The 21674-nt window shown below is 40.2% G+C and overlaps 1 protein-coding gene across 1 annotated transcript in view; it reads right to left on the minus strand.

Moving 5' to 3' along the window:
- LOC137261715 (serine-rich adhesin for platelets-like) overlaps nucleotides 1-21674 on the minus strand; it is a 114162-nt gene that overhangs the window by 34767 nt on the left and 57721 nt on the right. The window contains exons 41-68 of the mRNA XM_067799499.1: nucleotides 21310-21434; nucleotides 18592-18658; nucleotides 17647-17768; nucleotides 17278-17344; nucleotides 16837-16958; nucleotides 15897-15963; nucleotides 14596-14714; nucleotides 13509-13578; nucleotides 13140-13243; nucleotides 12861-12921; nucleotides 12274-12404; nucleotides 11801-11879; nucleotides 11259-11380; nucleotides 9902-9968; nucleotides 9553-9680; nucleotides 8938-9004; nucleotides 7028-7155; nucleotides 5854-5926; nucleotides 5401-5525; nucleotides 5089-5155; nucleotides 4631-4752; nucleotides 3457-3523; nucleotides 3067-3188; nucleotides 2739-2805; nucleotides 2394-2512; nucleotides 1730-1799; nucleotides 1346-1449; nucleotides 1035-1095 (exon numbers count right to left, since the gene is read on the minus strand). Of these exons, the coding sequence (XP_067655600.1) occupies nucleotides 1035-1095; nucleotides 1346-1449; nucleotides 1730-1799; nucleotides 2394-2512; nucleotides 2739-2805; nucleotides 3067-3188; nucleotides 3457-3523; nucleotides 4631-4752; nucleotides 5089-5155; nucleotides 5401-5525; nucleotides 5854-5926; nucleotides 7028-7155; nucleotides 8938-9004; nucleotides 9553-9680; nucleotides 9902-9968; nucleotides 11259-11380; nucleotides 11801-11879; nucleotides 12274-12404; nucleotides 12861-12921; nucleotides 13140-13243; nucleotides 13509-13578; nucleotides 14596-14714; nucleotides 15897-15963; nucleotides 16837-16958; nucleotides 17278-17344; nucleotides 17647-17768; nucleotides 18592-18658; nucleotides 21310-21434 (2643 nt within the window). The remainder of the gene's footprint in view (nucleotides 1-1034; nucleotides 1096-1345; nucleotides 1450-1729; nucleotides 1800-2393; nucleotides 2513-2738; nucleotides 2806-3066; nucleotides 3189-3456; nucleotides 3524-4630; nucleotides 4753-5088; nucleotides 5156-5400; nucleotides 5526-5853; nucleotides 5927-7027; nucleotides 7156-8937; nucleotides 9005-9552; nucleotides 9681-9901; nucleotides 9969-11258; nucleotides 11381-11800; nucleotides 11880-12273; nucleotides 12405-12860; nucleotides 12922-13139; nucleotides 13244-13508; nucleotides 13579-14595; nucleotides 14715-15896; nucleotides 15964-16836; nucleotides 16959-17277; nucleotides 17345-17646; nucleotides 17769-18591; nucleotides 18659-21309; nucleotides 21435-21674) is intronic.

The following is a 21674-nucleotide window of genomic DNA, read 5'->3' on the forward strand; positions in this document are numbered from 1 at the left end:
ATAGTCAGATAATTGTTTGTAAATGTTTGTTTGACTGTGGGTTGGCATGTTGATTTCTCCTTTTCTGTGACTGAAGATACGAATACCGTATTTGCTATACATTTGCCTTGCAAGTTGTATCAATAAGGGTTTATTTAGGAGATTGACAATGTCGGTTCCAAATGCATCCCCGTGCTTCAAATACTCAATAACACCTGGAAATTGGCCAACGCATGATGTTTATCGACATTGTAAACAAAAAAGTAAACCAAAGGTGTTTTATTGTCTGCACTCGTTTACATCGAGTAGGGGTACAGCAGTGAAGTGTCATCAGCTGGCCGTTTCAACTGGTTCTCATGGTAGCATCTGGAGTTGCTCATTTGTGACGTCATTCTAACTTTACGTCACAATATGATTTGAATGACGTCCCCACTGTTGATGACACAACAAAACAATTGTTTGCAGTGTCTCTAAGTGTCAATACGCAGTGAATAGTCTTGCAGTTTCCGGGAATATAATACCATTTGATCATGTTTTTCAACCAAGAACACAGTAACTTTGGTTTACAATTTATAATATTCAAACCTCAGACGAAATGAAGAATGATGATAATTTTATGAATATACAACGTCTCTGTTCTGTGAAAGGCGACGTTCGACATGGATTCTAGTGTCTTTGCCAAGGTACTGAAGGTACAAATATCGTATTTAGAATGCATCTGCCTAACAAGTTGTACAACTAAGGATTTATTTTATAATGTTCAGGAAAAGGAGAATGATAAAAAATTCATGGATATACAACGTCTTTTTTCTGTAAAAGGTGACATTCGACGTGGATTCTAATGTCACTGTCATTTTACTGAAGGTACGAATATCGTATTAGTAATACATATGCCTTGCAAGTTGTACGAAAAAGGAATTTTTTGCAACACGACAGAGGAAATATATCATAAAACATACAACAGCTTTGAGAAGTATCGAGAAGTAGCCAGTATTTTCTGCTGACAATATTTAAGCTACGATGAAAAATAATGTTGGATTGAACACACAACTTACGTGCATTCGTCGCCACCTAAAATGCCATATGCTCTCTGGCAGGCACAGGTCTGTGTTTTACCTGTAACGTGAGGCAAATACTGTTGTTATTCCATACTTGAAACATGTATAACGTATAAGTATTATGTGTCAGTATTCTATCAAAGGTACCACACAATGTTCCACGAATGTCCCAGGAATGTTCCACGAATGTTCTCATGTCACAAGCATTATGTACAGGTTGAGACACACGTGTACATTCTGCAGAAAGTAAGATCATCATCAAGATACATACTACATTATTAATACAGACAGGAAACACGATATCTTACTGCAAGTGTTGTCTGTGTTGGCCATGATAGTTGTTCTTTGGACGGAGGAATCACAACTAACAGACGATGTTGCATACAAACAGGCTATCTTCTTCTCCGTCTCCCTGATGACAAAAAACTTACTTCAATGAATGCAGGGATTAAAGTGACATGACTTTGACATAACGAAAGTATTCAAAGGAGAAAATACCAAGACGTGCATGTTAGACCAAGTAAGGAATCTGACAAGTCACCACACGAAATGTCTTGTTTTTCAAACGTGTATATCTGATTTCTAGTAAAATATATCAAACACGATGTTAGGCACACATTATCGCATGTACGCATTACCAACACACTAATTATTATAGTTATTATAATACAGGTGAGTAAAGGCACACTTACGGGCATTTGTTTGCCCCGCTGACATCCGCAATTAAATAAGCCTTTTGACATAAGCATGTATCCGTTGTGCCTGAAAATGAATTGTTTTGTATACATCATGAAAATATTCTCCAGCATCATCCAGAATTTGATATATACAACAACAGTACAAAAATTTACAGCATTGACTTTATTCTAATATTTCAAATTGGAGCTTAACAAAACAAGAAAGGTCAGAGTTACAAGTTTTGTTCAGGATTCAAGTAAAATCACTGGTGTTATTACACTATTAAACAAGTGCGTGGTTCAATAAGTATCTTTGTACTAATGCAGTCATAAATTTTCTTAACATAAAACATTACTCCGCTGTTAAATATGACATTTTTCTGACTTGATCATTTTGTCCATTAAGGTCATGCGATTTATGCACTTGAACATACTTGTTTGATGGTGTATTGCCACAGTAAGGAGTACCGGAGTTAGCCGACAGTCCAGACACTAGTACTAGCGAAGTACCAAACTAATTCCCACAGTTCGGCATTTCGGGAAACATAGGAACAGTTACTCACTTGTAAGCGGGGTACAATGATTGGCTCGATCAATCGGAATACGACATTTATGTGTGACTTAAAATCAATGTGTACCAGACCAGACAATACAAAAGACAAATATGAATATATCTCACTGCAAGAGAGGGTCTCAAACTTTGTGTTCCCTCCTTCTGCCACCTGTTTCAGCGTTCTGCTGGTTTCACAACCAGTCCCAGTTTTGCCCTCCAGACATGCAAACTGTGCAATTAAGGCGCTGAAAGAATGACGAGTGACATAAGAGACGGGAGCATCAAAGGCGAAAAAATATTTGACCATACATTAATGAATGTACGATGATGGCTGATAGAAAGGTGGCAAAGTACCTGGGACACATACATTTGTCTTCAACTCAATAACATATATTTTTGTTCACCCAAATGCAGATGAATAAGTGTATGAAAACGTTGAATATGCTGACCAACTAATAAAGCCATACATACTCGCAATGACCAGTACCTGTGTCCGCTTCAGCGTAGGCAATTTGACACTTACAAACGTCGCTTAATGCTGAAATATAATTCAAACATATAGATTATAAAGCTGTCAGATAAAAAGAAGAATATTTAAGTCGTCACATCTACTTCAGTGTTGATGTATGTTTGTTCTCCTTCATGTCGTTTTGAAAAGTACAGGTAACCGTTAGACATTTGTGTAATATTCAAGTTGAAATGAGTATAATGTTCAAGTGATTGTCGTGCCATACCTAATTAAGTAGGCCATCGTGTAATATTTAAGTAGATAGTCATGTCATATTTAAGCTGTACTCACTGCCTCTGCATGCAGTATCTATTTTAGCATCAGCTGCTGTTGCTATCGCATCTCTCTTTACAATGTTATCACAAGCATTGGCAGCTCCAGCCCACAGACAGTTCATGAGCACCTTCAGGGCGCTGCAGAAACATTAAAATAACATGTGTACCATTAATGGGAAAGGATAGACAAGACCATGGCATAGTTCACTCTTTTCACTTTCAGTCAAAGATTCTCAAACTCGTCTGGGGATCAGTAAGTCTAATGTATATGTAAGGAAATTACAAATGTAATACATGTTATATTGATACAGAAATCTGTTTACACATTTGTGCATGACAATGAGATGTTTGCCTCTATATTCTACATGAAATGTTCAGTCTGTTGTCAGCTGTGCAGGACACTCACTCGCATAGTGTTGCTGTGGACTTCAAGAAGGCGACCTGACAGGCACAGACATCACGACGAGGTGAGACTGAAAACAGTGTCAAAGTATGTATGGCCAATTGCAAAACGACTTCTTCTAATAGTGCGCCGAGCATAATAGAGGGTTCATCAAACAAATTTTACTGGAAATTCAAATCCCTGAAAACATGATAATACAACGAGTATTCCCGAAATGGAAATCACTACAGAAATAGTGTATTAAAGTATTTAAAACTGAACAACATATTTCATCAAGTTGCATACATACAACTCAATGCTATATTTCCGGAAATAGCTAAAATTACAACTAGCGCTGTCATTAGATAATAGACGCTAAAATAAATAGAAAGACGTTTTTTTCAGCATCATGTCCACTTTAATCCAAAGGAGCCATTTCAAGTATTTATCAGCTGAAATCTGATCAAAGAATGCATTTCAGGAATATTATTAAATCTTGGCATTTTAGTATCAAAGACTGAATTTTGGGGAGTAAAGGGACAAAAACCGATAAGTCTATTCCAGGGTAAACTTTATGACAGCAATAAATACATTTCAACAACCCTGCAAACACCCTCCCCTGTCCACACCACCCCTACACTAATACATTAAAATACAAGGAAGACTGTAATTTCATTCGTTTAACAACTCAGTGTTAGTTGATGAGATCAAATTAAAGAAAACTGTTAAAGAAATATAGATTATTATATACATTTCAAACCGCTTATTTACCAATGATTTAGTTCATGCAAATAGTCAGAAGGTGATAATCTAGCCCTTGTTTAGATATTAAGTCATCCACCATTCATAATATGGAAATAGGTTCAAGCATCGCCAAATCAGTATAGTGAGTGAGTTTAGTTTTACGCTAGCAATCACCAATATTCCAGCAATAAGGTCTGTAAATAATCGAGTCTGGACCAGTGATCAACAGCATGAGCATCGATCTGCGCAACTGGGAACCCGATGAGTCGTGTCAACCAACTAAGCGAGCGTCACCACCCTATCCGGTTAGTCAGTCGCCTCTTACGACTGTAGTCGCCTTTTATAGCAAACATGGGTTCCTGGAGGCCTATTCTAACCTTCCCGGGTCCCAAATCAGAACAGTCTGAATGTTTTCTAGATTACTCTGAGAGATCCGATGACCTGAACAGCTTACCGCACGACAGAGAAGTGTCTTGAGACGCTTGATCATCAACGAGTGTTTTGATGTTTTTCGAACCATCACAGCTGGTGGTGCCGGACGTCGTGTACAAACAATGGTAGTAGGTCTCTAACACCCTGTGACAGGAAAGGCAAGAACGTATTAGCATTAGACTAAATCTGTCTAAGAGAAGCAGCAATTTCCTTTAGGGTGGCGAATAAAGGTACATTCAAAGCTCCGGAAATCTACATTATATAAAAGATTTGACAGCCGTGCACAGTAGCTCATTTCCCTTTCTGAGATAGAAATAGGATTACACAGGTATACAAAAGAGCTAGTAGCAAGCTTTCAAAAACAAAACCGGACTCATGGCAATTGTTTAATTGCCAAAACACTGAATTTGGAGACGATGGGCCAGAATATGAGAACTCAAAGCATTGTCACTTTAAAAAGAAATGTATATAAAGACTTACGCGCAGGTCGGAGATGCTTTTGCCATAGGAATCTCACAATCCTTGCAAATCGACCCAACAGGATAGGCTGCAAAAAGGTGTTTATCATCCAAAAGTTTGATCCACAGTAGATATCGCTTCTGTGCAATCAGACTTTTTGTTACGCTGTCAACTCGTGTTGATATATTTGATATCAGTAGTTACTTGGGTGAGATTCTCTATTTCACACATGACATTACATGGTTATATGATAGAAGTTGCACGGAGAGAAAGTAATTCAATTTTAGTTTGGATTAGAAACGCTTAGATCCATCAGGGCCATTTACAACTTACTGGCTGGGCAACCTGTCACACCGTCCATGGCAGACTCAACTGTAGCCGCGTAGGTATGGCGGTCAGTTCCATCACAAGCAGCAGCTGTTGCCTTTACAATGCAGTCCATCTTGGTCTTTAAAGCACTGACAATACGAAGTACACACACAATATTCATCTGGTAAGAAATGCTGGTTGATGTTGTGAACTGAATATAGTTGAACTATATGTCGTTAGAGATGGTTTATACTTTTTACCCATTCCAGCTGATATAAAGCACAAATTGTTATGAATGGCCACTAAAAGTCATTTGGTGATGAAAATGGCGAGGATGTACTGACCTACCCGCAGCACCACCATTTGCACATTTCGGCAAGACAATGTAAGTTAGCTATCATGAAAGTCGAGACACGACCTCTATAGAGACAATCTTGGCTGTTCAATCAGCGGGTGAGGATTGACTGTGTCACATACTTGCATTCTGCGTTATCGTCAGCCCTGGCAGTTTTCAAGTAGACGATGGTACAGCTGCATGTGTCCATTGCATCTTTAAGAGAAAATATACCACCAGACCTATAGTACATAGAAATATCGCATTTGTCAGACTGCTCTGAAAATATATTTGCGTGTCATTTTCAACAAGTGCCAAGTATTAATGTTTCACATTCAACTTAAAAATTAATACAAGCTTCTTCAAAGGATTTCTACTGCTGGGTAAACATGCTGCGAACAAAGCTATTCTTGGAGAAACTAGACGATGCTGTTTAAAACAAAGTTATTAAATATTGGATTGAGTTACTGAGAATGAATGTCAGTCTTTACACGATTATGAAATGCTTACATTACACGACGAACATGGTAAAGTTAATTGGTTTTCTCATGTTCGGCGGATATAATTTACAAGCAGTCACGCTATTGCATTTGAATGTTTTGTATTAACTCGAAGATGTCATGGACGCAGAGAAACAACTCGTTCCTCGAACTCGTTATGTCTCTGTCCAATGGCGTCATCCTGTTCAATACAAAACATCCAAATGCACTAATATGACGTTCTATATATCTACATCTACATTCAGGAGAAGTTTGATTGATATGTGCCTTCAATCATGGCAACAAAGTACCAAATCATCATATTTGTCACATTGTCCTAGTATAAAGAGCTTCTTCCAATGCGAGATACATATCATAATTTAATAAGAGAAATTAAGTTAAATCGATGTGTAAATTTCCCATGTATCTTTGTGTTCATGAAAAGGAAAGTCAAATACAAATTCGATATGGAACTTTTGTGTTTGCACTGTGATATGAATGTTGTAGAAGCGGAATACCATGTTTTTACAGACTACTTCTTGTCCGTCCAAAACTATAGTAAAGTTCGTTTAACATTCTACAAATATTAAACACACCTGATGTAAATATACAACATTTAACATCTATATATTCATGTCAAATATCAGACTTAGAATAGCATTAATATATGTTTGGTCATGTGACAACTATTGCATTATGGGCCATGTGGCCTAAAATACGGAATAAACTTCACTGATCAACTCTATACACAGATGCAGTGGTGAAACCATCCAAAGAACGGCTTCTCAGGCAACTTGTATTGTTGATGAAAATAGCATGAAAACTGGAGCCAACTTACTGCAGGATGTGTCGGTCGTAATTGCTTGGTCTGCAACTGTAGCGAGCTGAATTATGGTTTGAGAGCCGTCACAACTTGTTAAGGATGCAGCCTTGGTGTCCAAACATCCCAGGAATGTCTTCAAGGCACTGTTGTGCACACCATAAAGTACATATGTTACACAGCCCGTCGTTGATTGTAAATTCAACGAGATTTAATCTGAACACAGTGACGGGCAGGTATGTTTATAAACTAGTGTCCAAAGAAACGATACAAACCATTTTTCAAAATATTTGTTTACTAAGTGGCTTTTTGAGTATGAAAAACATGGCAATGCATATTGCAGATCCCAAATACAGTGTATTCGAGCGAAAATACCGGGAACACTTGATTCACTTCCGGGAAAAACGTAAACTTCTTGAAAGTGAAATCACATTCTCCACAGCACGTTTTGCACGTGCATATTAACTGTATAAAACGACTGAGAATACACAAAGCAACAAAAACAACAGAAATCAATGCCACGTTTGACAGCCATCGTTAGAGAGAGCGCCGTTGGAATGGTGCAACAAGGAGCCTCACACGCCGAAGGTTGGGTTGCGCGCGCATCACTGTCACCGGGTTAATGCAACGGTTACGTCAGACAGACCCAGAAGCGGAAGACCACGAGTGACCACGCCCAATGAAGACCGTTACACCCGGTTATTACACCTCAGGAACGACGTATCGCCACGACGTCCACGGCGATAAAGGATCAGTCGACAGACCGTGTTCAGAAGACTCCGACAACATGGTGTCCGGCCACGTCATCCCTACCGCGGACCGCTCCTGACACGTCGACACCAGACCAACCGATTGTTATGAGTAAGGCGAGTTCTGACGTTGGAAACAGCAGGACTGGGCACACCTTCTTTTCTCTGACGAGAGCAGATTCTGCATTTTCAGGAAGAACGGTCGGTAGCTTGTGTCCCGAATATTTGGTGAACGTTTGGCTCCCAATTGTGTCCACCACATTTGGCCGTTTGGAGACAGATGGTTTAGGGTGGGACATGTGGTGACGTCAAAACAAACGAGGCTTGTCCTTATCCGAGGAAACTTGCACAACGTTATCGTGATGACATTTTACAGTCAGTTGTGGTGCCATTTCTTCAACAGCCTCGTGGAATCATTTTCAGCATGATAATGCATGGGTACACACAGCAAGATTGACTCAGAACTTCCTCGCCAACGTCAACGTTCAGGTTTTGCCGTTACTGACGTGACTTTGTGACGTGTGGTGTCTTTTTGATCAGTGTTTTTATGATATGTTCATTCTTAGACAAAACCCATCTTTACAGGCTTGTCCTAATGATTTTACAGATTTAATTGAAATGAATTTTTGTACACGTGTTGTGCAAAGATCTCTCAAAAGAATTACACAAATTTAAAATTTCTGCATTGTTTTGTTTCTATTTCATGTCATTGAAAGCATGTGGTATCGTTTCTTTGGACACTAGTTTATAGTCCAAATCTCAAAAACAACAACAGGGATATTCGCGAAGTTTACAGTTGCACTATTCTAAATCACGACCCTGGAAAAGAGGTATGCAATTGTAAAACAAATTTCTTAACAGTCCAAGATGCAACGAGGAACAATATTTCTTCTTTTTCGCGTATACATTACATGTGTTAATATTTAATAGATTTAAATATTACATTGAATTAATGCTCCAATCTAAATTGTGTACACATCTAAATATGTTTTGAAATTTCACATTTTTAACTGAGGATCTGGACAATTCCTGTGATCACTGATCATCATCACAAATGAGAGTCCTGTCATGACATAATGACATTACATTTCAAACCATTTCTGAAAACATTACTGTCTAATGACCGTTTCATTTTATGCTGAAAATTAAACTTAGTTCTGGTGTGCTAACCACACCTACCTGCATTTGGCACCCGCTGGATCAACTGCTGCATAATTGATCATACAGGTTTTGCAGACATCGGACGCTAGGGAGAAAAGAGATAATTATCAAACTCAAATACTCCATGGAAGCTCACTAATGACTTGGTCGAGTATGTCTCAAATGCTCATCCATACGTTGTGGAAAACATGAGTTTTTGTTTAAGGTAATGCATACATTCAGGAACTGTGAAACATTCTTAAGTTTTGAAATTTTAAGCGAGGTTCATTATACAGTGGAAGCTGTCAAAACCGGCGTCTGTCCATTCCGGTAAGTTGTCAACAGCGGCATAAAATCGCAGTCCCATTTGTGACTTTAGCATTTATCATCAGTTCTCTAATCCGGCACGTTGTCTAAAATGGATTATTTCTTCAGTCCCGATGAGTGCCGGTTTAGACAGCTCCCACTGTAATCCAGTTGTATGCCGAAACTAAATTTTTCAGAATTCTGTACAATTTTGGACAAATCAAGAAATGCTCCATGATGTAAGAAAATGCTTCATGGTTTAGGCAAATGTTCGGTTCTCTTGAGCATGTAATTTTACACGTTTCATTGGGATGTTTTATCTCCACCGAAGCACACACGGCAACCTACTGGTAGCAGCACAAGGTCCTGATACCAAATCAGCCTTGAAACCATCAACCAATGTATTCCTTGTGGAAGTTCCATCACAGCCGATAGTTTCAGCGTTGTACAAACACTCCATCTTTGTACGCTGAGCACTGGCAGTCAAAGACAAGACCGGTAATTAGTGTCACATTGTCAACTTGTAAGTATGATTATTTCGATCATTGTCTTTCTTATGCAGACACAACAGAAAATCCCAAATGAAAAAATCTTTGCTGCATGAAATGTTTTTGATTATGCAATTGTTTCCAATGATTATAGGATTATAGGAACGTAAAAAGTAGTGGAAAATGTGTGAACATGTTTATTGACTTACTCGCATTTATTTGACGAAACGTTTGTCTTGGCATAGGCTATTTCGCATTCACATGTTGTTGTTACCACTGCAATCAAATACATTGGATTAGAATTTGGTCCTAAGCATAAAAGGCTGCTAATGGGCCATGGCCATGGTGGTCAGACGTGATTCATACATGTCATCCTATCACAAATGATCAACGCTTTCACTGTTGGTCACTAGATTGTCCATCATTTACAAATCGCTTCTGTTTAGCTGGAATACTGTTGAAAGAGCTTTTAAACAACAAGGGAATAAAGCAGCCATATAGATATGATGGTAACTAATTGCCAGGAAATGAAAATGTTTGGGATTATTATTTACTCTTGCATTAAAAACTCGATCTTGTAACGTCATTTAATGTAGGTTTTATTAGTGAGAGCGAGCACTGCAGCGCATCACGTCCTGCTTTGCGGACGCCTCGTGACTGTTCAGCCTCGATATCAGCCTCAAGAAGACGGAGGTTCTTCACAAACCTGTCCCCTAAGAATAATATCAACCACTCCACATCACCTTTGGCAATTACCAACTGGAATCAACACAGCAGTTCACCTACCTGGGATGTATCATCTCATTCGATGCAAGGATCGACAATGAAATTCACAGCAGACTCTCTAAGGCGAAAAACACCTTTGGCAGATTGTACAAACGTGTTTGGAACAACAAAAACCTGAAGAACAAGACAAAGATCCGCCTTTACAGGCCGTGGTTCCTACCACTCTCCTCTGCGGTTCGGAGACCTCGGTCACCTACCGCAGTCACATCCGTCTCCTCGAGCGCTTCCACCAGAGCTGTCTCCATAGCATCCTCAACATTCACTGGAGTGAATTCGTCACAAAAGCCCTCGAGCAGGTCAAGATCCCCAACACTGAAGCCATGCTACTGCAGTATCAGTACCGATGGGCAGGGCATGTCTCCAGAATGGAGGACCACCGCCTACCAAAGATTGCCCTTTAGAATGAACTCTCCACCGGGCACGGAGAGTGAGGAACCTCAAAGAAATGCTGCCCCAAAACGTCCCTCACCGCATACCATGTGCATGGCGCCACACGATCTTCAAATGGGTCAGTTAGGTTAATGAAGACAGAAGAGGCGCGCATAAAGACAACTGACACAGAAGGAAGGCTCGAGCCATCTCTAACACCGCACTGGACGTTACCTTCACACTGGTCATAGACCTGAATCTTCCGCGTAGGACTCGTCAGTCATAAGCGTGCCTGCAGATGAAGTGGATAGCCTCCCTTATCTTCATTCGCGAAACCAAGCTATGATTTCTTACGACAGAATCATGTACACATATCAAACTTAATACCTGAAATGCCAGTGTTATGCTTACCACAAGAGGAGTCGAGCTTTATGTCGTCGTGTGCAGCTATAGCCAATGCCGATGGCAACGTCGTTCCATCACAAGCCAAAGCTGTCTTATCAGCCAAACACAAAATGAGGGTCTTCAAAGCCCTGTGAAGACAAAAGGTGACACAAAATAGAGTATTTTGGTCACTACCAAATAAGAGACCCAAATACAACTATGGGCGTTTAGCAATACTCCTCAAATCAGGATATGAAGTTGATCTATGAGACAAGTATACATGAATGAAATAATTCAACAGTCTGGGAATTCACAATACTCATTTCCTGTCAAAATATACCTTTTCCTGATTTAAAAAGTAAAGAATACAATTCACAAATAATAATATCCCGAGAACTAACTGATTAATTATGCATCACTTGAAGTAGTTTATAATCCTCCAGTTGAACTATGCAGTTCCCTGCAGTAGAATACTAAACGAAAAGAAAATGGTGGCAGCATAAGTACTCTGACCATACTAATTGGTGTATGTTCCCAATTATTTTATTTCATCCAATTAAGGTACCTACGTGCATTTGCTTGCTGCAGGATTCACTGTAGCCTTGGCGTAGTCAATCTGGCACTGACACGTGTCGGTCAAACCCGTAACTGAAAATTGACGAATCATGAGAAAGTATATCATTAACGTTGTTGCATGATAGTCATGATAGCTAAGACATCAACCGAAGTCATTTGCAATCTTCACTGAAACGCCATTGACTCTATTCATTAGATTCCCACAGGGGAGGAACATCTGAAATGTGCCTCACATGAACCTTTAACAAAACTAGCGAGGCTTGTAATCATATAACCACAGACTCCTATGACGTCTGTGTTTCAAAACTCAAATGCCTTCATAGAGAATATTTAAATATCCACGTGATCCATATTGTAATCTGTACTAAGACTGAACATTTCATACTTTGTACTCGCATTCAATACACATATTTATTTGATTCAGATTAATGTATAGTTTATAACAGCAACACTATATATAGCTTACTACATGGGGATGCTTGAAGGACAGTCTCTAGATCACTGCCGATTTGGCTTCTGGTCTTGGTGAAGGCAGCCTCTCCTGTACATCCCGTGTCAGTTGTCGTCCTCAAACATGTCACCACGCCTTTTCGAGCACTGGTATCATTCAAACATATGTACAATGTATGTCGTGTAAGTGCCTCATAGTCAGATAATTGTTTGTAAATGTTTGTTTGACTGTGGGTTGGCATGTTGATTTCTCCTTTTCTGTGACTGAAGGTACGAATATCGTACTTGCAATGCATTTGCCTTGTAATTTGTACGAGTAATGATTTATTCTACAATATCCAAATTTGACAGGAAATGAAGACTGATGATAATGTTATGGATATACAGCTTCTTAATTCATAGATTCTAATGTCATTGTAAAGGTACGGAAGGTATGAATATTGTATGTGTAATACATTAAAGAACTCTTTTGTATGATTACAGAGGAAATATGTGACAAAACATACATCCCCTTTTCGAGGATGTGAGAAGTAGCAACTATTTTCCGTTGACATTATTTAAGCTTCGATGAAGGACAATGTCGTAGGTGAAAGAAAATCTTACGTGCATTCGTCGCCACCTAAAATACCATATGCTCTCTGGCAAGCACAGGTCTGTGTTTTACCTGTAACATACGGAACTTACTATATTCTACAAGTATAGGTTAGGGCGAAGGACATATTTAATAAACAAATCAAAGGTATCACACAACGTTCCACAAATGTTCTCGTGTCACAAGCATTATGTACATGTCAAGACACACGTGTGCATTCTTCAGAATGTCAGATCATCATCAAGATACATACTACATTATCAATACAGAAAGGAAACACGATATCTTACTGCAAGTGTTGTCTGTGTTGGCCATGATAGTTGTTCTTTGGACGGAGGAATCACAACTAACAGACGATGTTGCATACAAACAGGCTATCTTCTTCTCCGTCTCCCTGATGACAACAATTTATTACAATGAATGCAGGCATTAAAGTGACATGACAAAATGCATTCAAAGGAGAAAATACCAAGACGTGTACAGCATGCATGTACAAATACCCTTGAGCCAAAAACGAATCTGGCAAGTCTCCACACGATTCCTCTTACTGTTCGACCACGTGTTTCTGATTTACTCGTTAAATGTATCTAATTTGCTGTTGGGGACACATTATCGCATTACCACGTTATTATAACACAGGTGAATAAATGCACACTTACGGGCATTTGTTTGATCCGCTGACATCCGCAATCAAATAAGCCTTTTGACACAAGCATGTATCAGTTGTGCCTGAAAATGAAGTGTTTTGATTTTACATCAAATCACATACTGCTATAATTACAAACATGTAGAATACGACACATACTTCTATAGTATAAATATCCAGAACAAGACACATATAACGATAGTACAAATATTTACAATATGTACAAGAAGGAATTCATTTTGCTAATATACTTTTATCCTATTTTAATTATGCCGGCAAAACACAAATGAGTTGAGCAAGGTTACAAGATTTGTTGAGCTTTAGACGACATCATTGATGTAATCACACCGTAAAAGAAGTATGTTGTTTAACTATTCTACATGTATTTTTTCTCTATTTGAACTAATGCAGTGATGCCTCATCATAGCCAAGTAAACACTAACTTAGCTGTTGAATATGACACTCGACTTGTCATTTTGCCCATTAATGCTGTGCGATTTGTGCATTTGTCTAGCAGTCACTGATGTGTGTTTGTGTGTCAGCGAGAGAGAGAGAGAGAGAGAAAGAGAGAGAGAGAGCGTTTTGACAGTAATTTGTACAATGACCTTACAATGCTAAGACGTCATGAACTTGATCACGTCACAATGCTATGACATGGCTGCACTGCAAGTGTGTGTGTGTACCCTGTTCACAAGCAAAAACCATTTTCTATGTTATTCACTAGGAACCGCCGAACTGTAGTAATTCATTTAGCACGTGTTAGCAGTTTCTTTATTGCAAATAACTGAGTCACATATGGTGTACAAAAATTACCGATGTTTGCACGAATGCCAATCGATAGAAGGGAGATAGCTCTGAATTTGTTTTTGTTCTCTATCGTTGCCTATCACTGGTACACCTTTGAGGTACCACTGGTGCCTCAAACAGTTCAAAATAACATTGATGTGTTCGGTAAGTCAAATGCGTTGTTCACTGATCTCTTCGGGCTTCGGGTGCATCAACCCATGTCCACATCGTGACCACTGAAACATTTATTACAGCCTTACAGTTATCAAACAGTGGACCAGACAATACAACAGACAAATACGAATATATCTCACTGCAAGAGAGGTTCCCAAACTTTGTGTTCCCTCCTTCTGCCACCTGTTTCAGCGTTCTGCTGGTTTCACAACCAGTCCCAGTTTTGCCCTCCAGACATGCAAACTGTGCAATTAAGGCGCTGAAAGAATGACGGGTGACATAAGAGACGGGAGCATCAAAGGCGAACACATATTAGAGATGACTATACAGTATTCATTTTGAATTTCATATAATTACTGATGGAAGAAGGAAAAGACTTATGACAAAAGTCGTAGTTTGTGATATTTGGAGAAAATTTTAGTGTTCTACTTGGGGCTAGGTTAACATAGTATGGGTTATTGGTGTGTTTTCGATTGCTGATATGCACAACCGCAACCCGCTCGACAGGTTAGTGTGGTCTGGCATATGGAAAACATGCTTGTGTTTAGCATTATAAAGGAAGTAGCTTCACATTACTACTGCTTGACAAGTATTAGATGAGCCATGACCTGACAAATGACCCCAATTTGCATATTTGGAACGCCCTCCAGAACATTCCATTTGAAACAAGAGGGAAAGGGGTTGTCGTCTAAACACTGAAAAGTTCAATTTCCTTCTGCGAATCGTGTCGTGATGGTGAGTAAAATCGTTCTTCGAGACACGTGTTAAGCAGCAGCGGTATTGATTTCAAGCCACGGTCAGCATGTATTGCTTAATCGCCAATCTACCTGTAGCAACCAAATGTATTCGTCCAGATTACTTGCCCCGCCTGCTTGGCACAAACGCGTTCGCTGCGCTGGCTCATCCAATACTTGTCAAGCAGTAATCTTCAGCTCACTGGTTCACCATAGTTGAGGACCAGGGCACTGATTCACAAAACTCTCGTAAACTTAGGATTTCGTAAGTTTCCCGGTAGTTATTGTACCTCCTATGCTGTAACACGGAAGCTACGGATGCTACGAGAAAACATACGAGATCTTAGGCTTCCGAGAGCTTTGTGAAACGGGCCCCTGTTACTCGGTTACTTGAGTACTGAGTATATTTATATATTCCTTGGACTTTGAACTTTCCCCTTTTCAAAGTAAAGAAACAGCTATATATTTGATACAGGCTTTAAAATCAGAGCCATGTCTCGTAAGGGTTTAAGTGTTTAAATACACACCGCAAGATCCTATACCAAACACTAGACAACTTCAGGTGTCAATGAGCAGGGATGCCTATTACACACATACGTATATGTTTATCTCCACCTTAATAACATGTATTTTCGTTCATCTACATGCAACTGAATAAGTGAGTAAATACTTTGAACATGCTGACCAACTGATAAAGCAATACATACTCGCAGTGACCGGTACCCGTGTCCGCTTTGGCGTAGGCAATTTGACACTTACAAACGTCGCTCAGTGCTGAAACATACATCATAAGACTCTCAGATAAAACGAAACAAATTCAAACAGCCACATCTACGGCAATATTACTGTCTGTTTCTTCCTGTTCCTGGTATTTCAACCCGTGAAAATCCGGGTTGGAACAACCAATGCTTGTCTTCGGGGGCAAGCATTCCCCTTAAATTTTTTCTATATCGATTTTTTAAGAGTATGTATGTAAAGTTCTCGTGGAGACATCCAGGCAATGCATAACAGATACAAGCATGATATACTTGCATTTGACCCGTGAAGATCAGGGTTAGAAATGGTTTTCAGTAGTCGCAAGAAGTGACTAACGGGATCGCGAGAGGTCAGGATAGCTGACTTTGTTGATATCACCGTATCCCATTGCGTAAATCGATGTTCATGCTACTGATCACTGGATTGTCTGGTCCAGGGTTGATTATTCACAGACCGAAGACATATAGCTGGAATATTGCGAAGTGCGGGCAAAAACTAAACTCACTCACTCAACCCTTGAAGTTTCGGATTAGAAGTGGTTTTTAGCAACCCACGCTTGTCGTAAGAGGCGACTAACGGGATCAGGTGGTCAGGATAGCTGACTTGGTTGACACCATCGGATCCCAATTGCGTAGATATGTTCATGCTATTGATCACTGGATTGTCTGGTCCAGACATGATTATATATAGATCAATGCCATATGTCTTGAATATTGCTGAATACGGCGTAAAACTAAACCCACTCACTCAAGTTTCAACATGTACAACTAAAAGTTAGTCATTTGTGTTGTGTTAATGTTAATCTAAATAGATAGTCGTGTAACATTTAAATAGATAATCATGTAATATTTCATCAGACAGTCATAATGGTAATATTTAAACTGTACTTACTGCCTCTGCATGCAGTATCTATTTTACCATCAGCTGTTGCTGCTATCGCATCTCTCTTTGCAGTGTTATCACAGGCATTGGCAGTTCCAGCCCACAGACAGTTCATCAGCACTTTTAAGGAGCTGTAAAAATGGTAAAACAACATACAAAACGATGATGCAAAGGTTATAAACTTATTTAGATGAGCCAACACATTTATGATTTATGGGAAAACACGGACGACTAGACCTTGGCATAATAAATTCTTTTCACTTTCACTGCACTTGTCTAAATGTCCTTTAGGGTTACGTCAGTCGATTACAGATAGGAAAAACTACATATGTTAATGGATGTTAAACACGTTACATTGTTGATACAGTTCTCCACACACACACTCGGTGCATGGAAAGGTAATGTGCTACTCAGTTGCAGATTAGAGTGTCAGCCACGTGGGACACTCACTCGCATAGTGCTGCTGTGGACTTCAAGAAGGCGACCTGACAGGCACAGACATCACGACGAGGTGAAACTGAAAGCAATGTTGAAGTACACAAATGAACAAGATAACTTCTGAAAATGTGTAACGCTAATACTATATAGCTGAATAATCTCCAGACTTGGGTTTCCATCGACACTGATTTCATTGGGCGTGTTGACAAACTTGGCTGAACATTATGTTAATGGGTCCAAGAAAATTACAGGTGACACGAGGCGAAATGTACATACATTTTGTACATTAAACTTCGTCAAATATTTTAGAAAGGCATCCTCGAGGGTTCGAGGGTTTTTTAAACAACATGGAGACCTACACTAATGTACAAAGTAACTTACCACAAGTTAAAGTTGTGTCATGCGTGGCTTGGTCATCGGCGAGTGTTTTGATGTTTTTAGAGCCACCACAACCGGTTGTGTCTGACGTGGTGTACAAACAGTGGTAGTAAGTATCTAAGGTCCTGTGAAACGACAGACCAAAATGTGTCAAGAGGGAACCGTTTCTGTACAAAGGTGAAAACAACGCGTGCACAGAATGCCAGTTTGGCAGTCGTGAGAGGAAACCCATTGTGCTCACGGGCCTGAAACGGCGTAGGAGTAGCTTAGTGGTTTAAGTGTTCGCTCGTCCCGCTGAGGACCCGGGTTCGATTCCCCACATAGGTACAATGTTTGAAGCTTGCACATGGTATATTGCTGCAATACTGCCAAAAAGTGAGGAAAGACTAAACACTATCACACACACGGGCCTGAAACGGCGGTGGGGTAACTTAGTGGTTTAGCGTTCGCTCGTTACGCTGAGGACCCGGGTTCGATTCCTCACATGGGTATAATGTTTAAATATAGTACATTGCTGCAATATTGCCAAAAAGCGATGACAGACTAACACTCTCACACACGGGCCTGAGACAGAGGTGGAGACTCTATCATCATATATACATGTGCACAAAATGTATGTATATTCTCGCATGCATGTAGTGTATACAAACATACTCATATAGACATTGGATCGATCAGTGAAGATGCGGGTTAGAATTGATCTTCAGTAACCCATGTTTATCGTAAGAGGTGATTAACGAGATCGGGTGGTCAGACTCGCCATCTAGGTTACACGTTATGGTATCCCAATCGCGTAACTCGATGACCATACTGTTGATCACTGGATTGCCTGGTCCAGCCTTCAGTGTTTACAGACCGCCGTCCAATAGCTTGAATACTGCCGAGTGCGTCAACAACCAACCAACCAGTCATATTGAGTCGATGCATATACACGTCATCAGAACTTACGTGCACGTTGATGCAGTTGCGGCAAATGGAATCACACAGTCTTTACAAATTCCTGCCGATGCGTAAGCTGAAACAAGGCACCTAGTTGTTACTTCAGACATATAGGTAGAGAAACTAGGAACTCATGATAACATCCGTAACAGAGTATCAGCAACACTGCGAGGGAAAGAAGGGAATCGAGATAAACTAGTGTCCAAGAGAAACGACACCAACCATTTTTCAATATATTTTTTACTAAGCGGCTTTTTGAGTATGAAAGAATGGCAATGCGTACTGCTCATCCCAAATACAGTGTATTCGATCGAAAATACCGGGAACACCTGATCACTTCCGTAAAAATAACGTAAATTTCGTAAAAGTGAAATCACTTTCTCTAGCACCTTTTGCACGTGCATTTGAACTGTATAAAATGGCTGAGCATACACATTGAGATCACAGCAGCAAAAAGAACACAAATAAATGCCACGTGTTACAGTCATCGAGAGAGAGAGAGAGAGGGGAAAGCCGTTGGAATGGTGCATTAAGGAGCCTCACACGCCGACGTCGCCAGAAAGTTGGGTTGCACGCGCATCACAGTCACCAGGTCAATGCAGCGGTTACGTCAGGCAGATCAGGGCCCAGTTGCACAAAGCGATCTTAGCGCTACTACTATTTTTAAACCTATGTTGGAGAATGGGAGTCACAATCATTGTAGCGTTAAGATCGCTTTGTGCAAGTGGGCCCAGGCTTCAGACAGACCCAGAAGTGGAAGACCACGAGTGACCACGCCCTATGAAGACCGTTACATCCGGTTAGTACACCATATGAAGTGCTCCATCACAGCGACGTCCACGGTGGCTACAGCACTGGGTCACAGGATCAGTCGACAGACCGTGTACATAAGACTCCGACAACATGGTATCCGGTCATGTCATCCCTACCGCGGACCGCTCCTGACACTTCGACACCGGACCAACAGATTGATGTAGGCCAGACGAGTTCGACGTTGGAAACAGCGGGACTGGGCACACCTTCTTTTCTTTGACGAGAGCAGATTTTGCATCTTCAGGAACGACGGTGGGCAGCTTGTGTACCGAGGATTTGGCGAACGTTTGGCTCCCAATAGTGTCCATCAAGTTTGGCCGTTTTGAGACAGAGGGCTATGGTTTTGGGTGGGATATGTGGTGACTTCAAAACGAGGCTTGTCGTAACCTGAGGAAACGTGAATGTACAACGTTATCACGGTGACATTTTACAGCCAGTCGTGGTGCCATTTCTTCAACAACAGCCTCGTGGAATCATTTTCAGCATGATAATGCAAGGTCACGCACAGCAGGATTGACTCAGAACTTCCTCGCCAACGTTCAGGTTTTGCCATGGCCCCCATGTTCACCGGATATGAACCCCATCGAGCATTTACGGGACCATCTCGATCGGCAAATCAGACGTCGCCCTCTGCCTCCGGTCAACCTCCAGGAATTGGAACGATGCCTCCTCGAGGAATGACAACACATCACCTCAAACGTCATTAGACGCCATTAGACGTTTGACGTCGTCAGTCCGTAGGCGTGTTCTGGCGTGTATTGATGCTCACGGTGGACATACCCGTTAGTGGCATGACTTTGAGATGACGTGTAGTGTGACATTTCGCCTTATCTTTTTGATCAGTGTTTTAATGAAATGTTCAGTTTTGGACCCCACCCATCTTGGCAGGCTTGTCCTAATGATTTCACAGATTTAATTCAGATGAATTTTTGTACACAAGTTGTGGAAAGGTCTCTCAAAAGAATGAAAAAAATCCATTTCTGCATTGTTTTGTTTTTATTTTATATCATTGCAAACATGCAGTATCGTTTCTTTTGGACACTAGTTCAGTTGAACAGTGAGAGACAGTGGTCAAGAGAAACAATGATCGATAAAAGGAAATACATACAAGGTTCAGTTGAGAAGAATGAATAAACCCGGACAAAAAAGAGATCGGTACATAAAGAGGCAAGTCCAGTCAGCACGGAAAGAAAAAAAAACAAAGAGAGACAAAGAGAGTCGAGATAATGAGAAAGGGACCAGCTGAAACAAATTCAGTCGTGTGTAATCAATTAAACCGAGCAGAGGAGAGGTAATGTGAAAGAGACGAACTGAAACAAAGTACAGTCATGAGTAATGCATAAAGCCAGAGACAGGGGAGATAATAAGAAAGAGAAATGATATACAGACCAACTATGTGCACGAACAACTTCTCTATTCAGAAGATGCCACGTTTCGATACAGATTCTTGTATATTTGTCAGGCAAGTGTGAGCAAGGTAAAGTACCGGAATATATAAATGTTGTTTTGGTTAATTAATTGGTTAATATATATATATATATAGACACACACACACACACACACACACACACACACACACACACACACACACACACACACACACACACACATATATATATATATATATATATATATATGTATACAGAGAGTGAGGGATAAATCAATAAAGCACCCCGCAAATGATTAATTAACTAAAAAACGTCGAAGTTTTTCATTCATCCATGAAGTGTCTGCATATTAATCTTCAAATTCTAATTAATGCAACTCAAATAAGAATTCTAATAAACACAGTTCAGTAGTCAGTAGTATATCAAAACAGTGACAATGAAGAAGATAAAAATGAATCAAAGTTCAGTCGTGAGTCATACACTAAACAGAGACCAGACGACATTGAGAAGAGAAATGAAGACTCACTGGTAGGACAGCCTGTTGTTCCGTCCATTGCTGACTTGATGGTACCAGCGTACGTGTGACGATCGGTCCCACGACATGATGTAGTTGATGACTTTATAATGCAGTCCAGGTTGGTCTTCAAAGCGCTGTTAGTGACGTGATTAATGTTATTGGAAAAATATCAAGGCAAAGTTGCATGTATGCTCACACACAGAGACTGGTCTGGGTTAGAATATATATCTCCAGTAACCAATACTTGTCGTAAGAGGCGACTAACGGGGATCGGATGGTCAGGCTCGCTGACTTGGTTGACACATGTCATCGCTTCCTAATTGCGCAGATCGATGCTCATGCTACTGATCCCTGGATTGTCTGGTCCAGACTCG

The sequence above is a fragment of the Haliotis asinina genome, chromosome 14, assembly GCF_037392515.1.
Source record: "Haliotis asinina isolate JCU_RB_2024 chromosome 14, JCU_Hal_asi_v2, whole genome shotgun sequence".
Lineage (NCBI taxonomy): Eukaryota > Metazoa > Mollusca > Gastropoda > Lepetellida > Haliotidae > Haliotis > Haliotis asinina.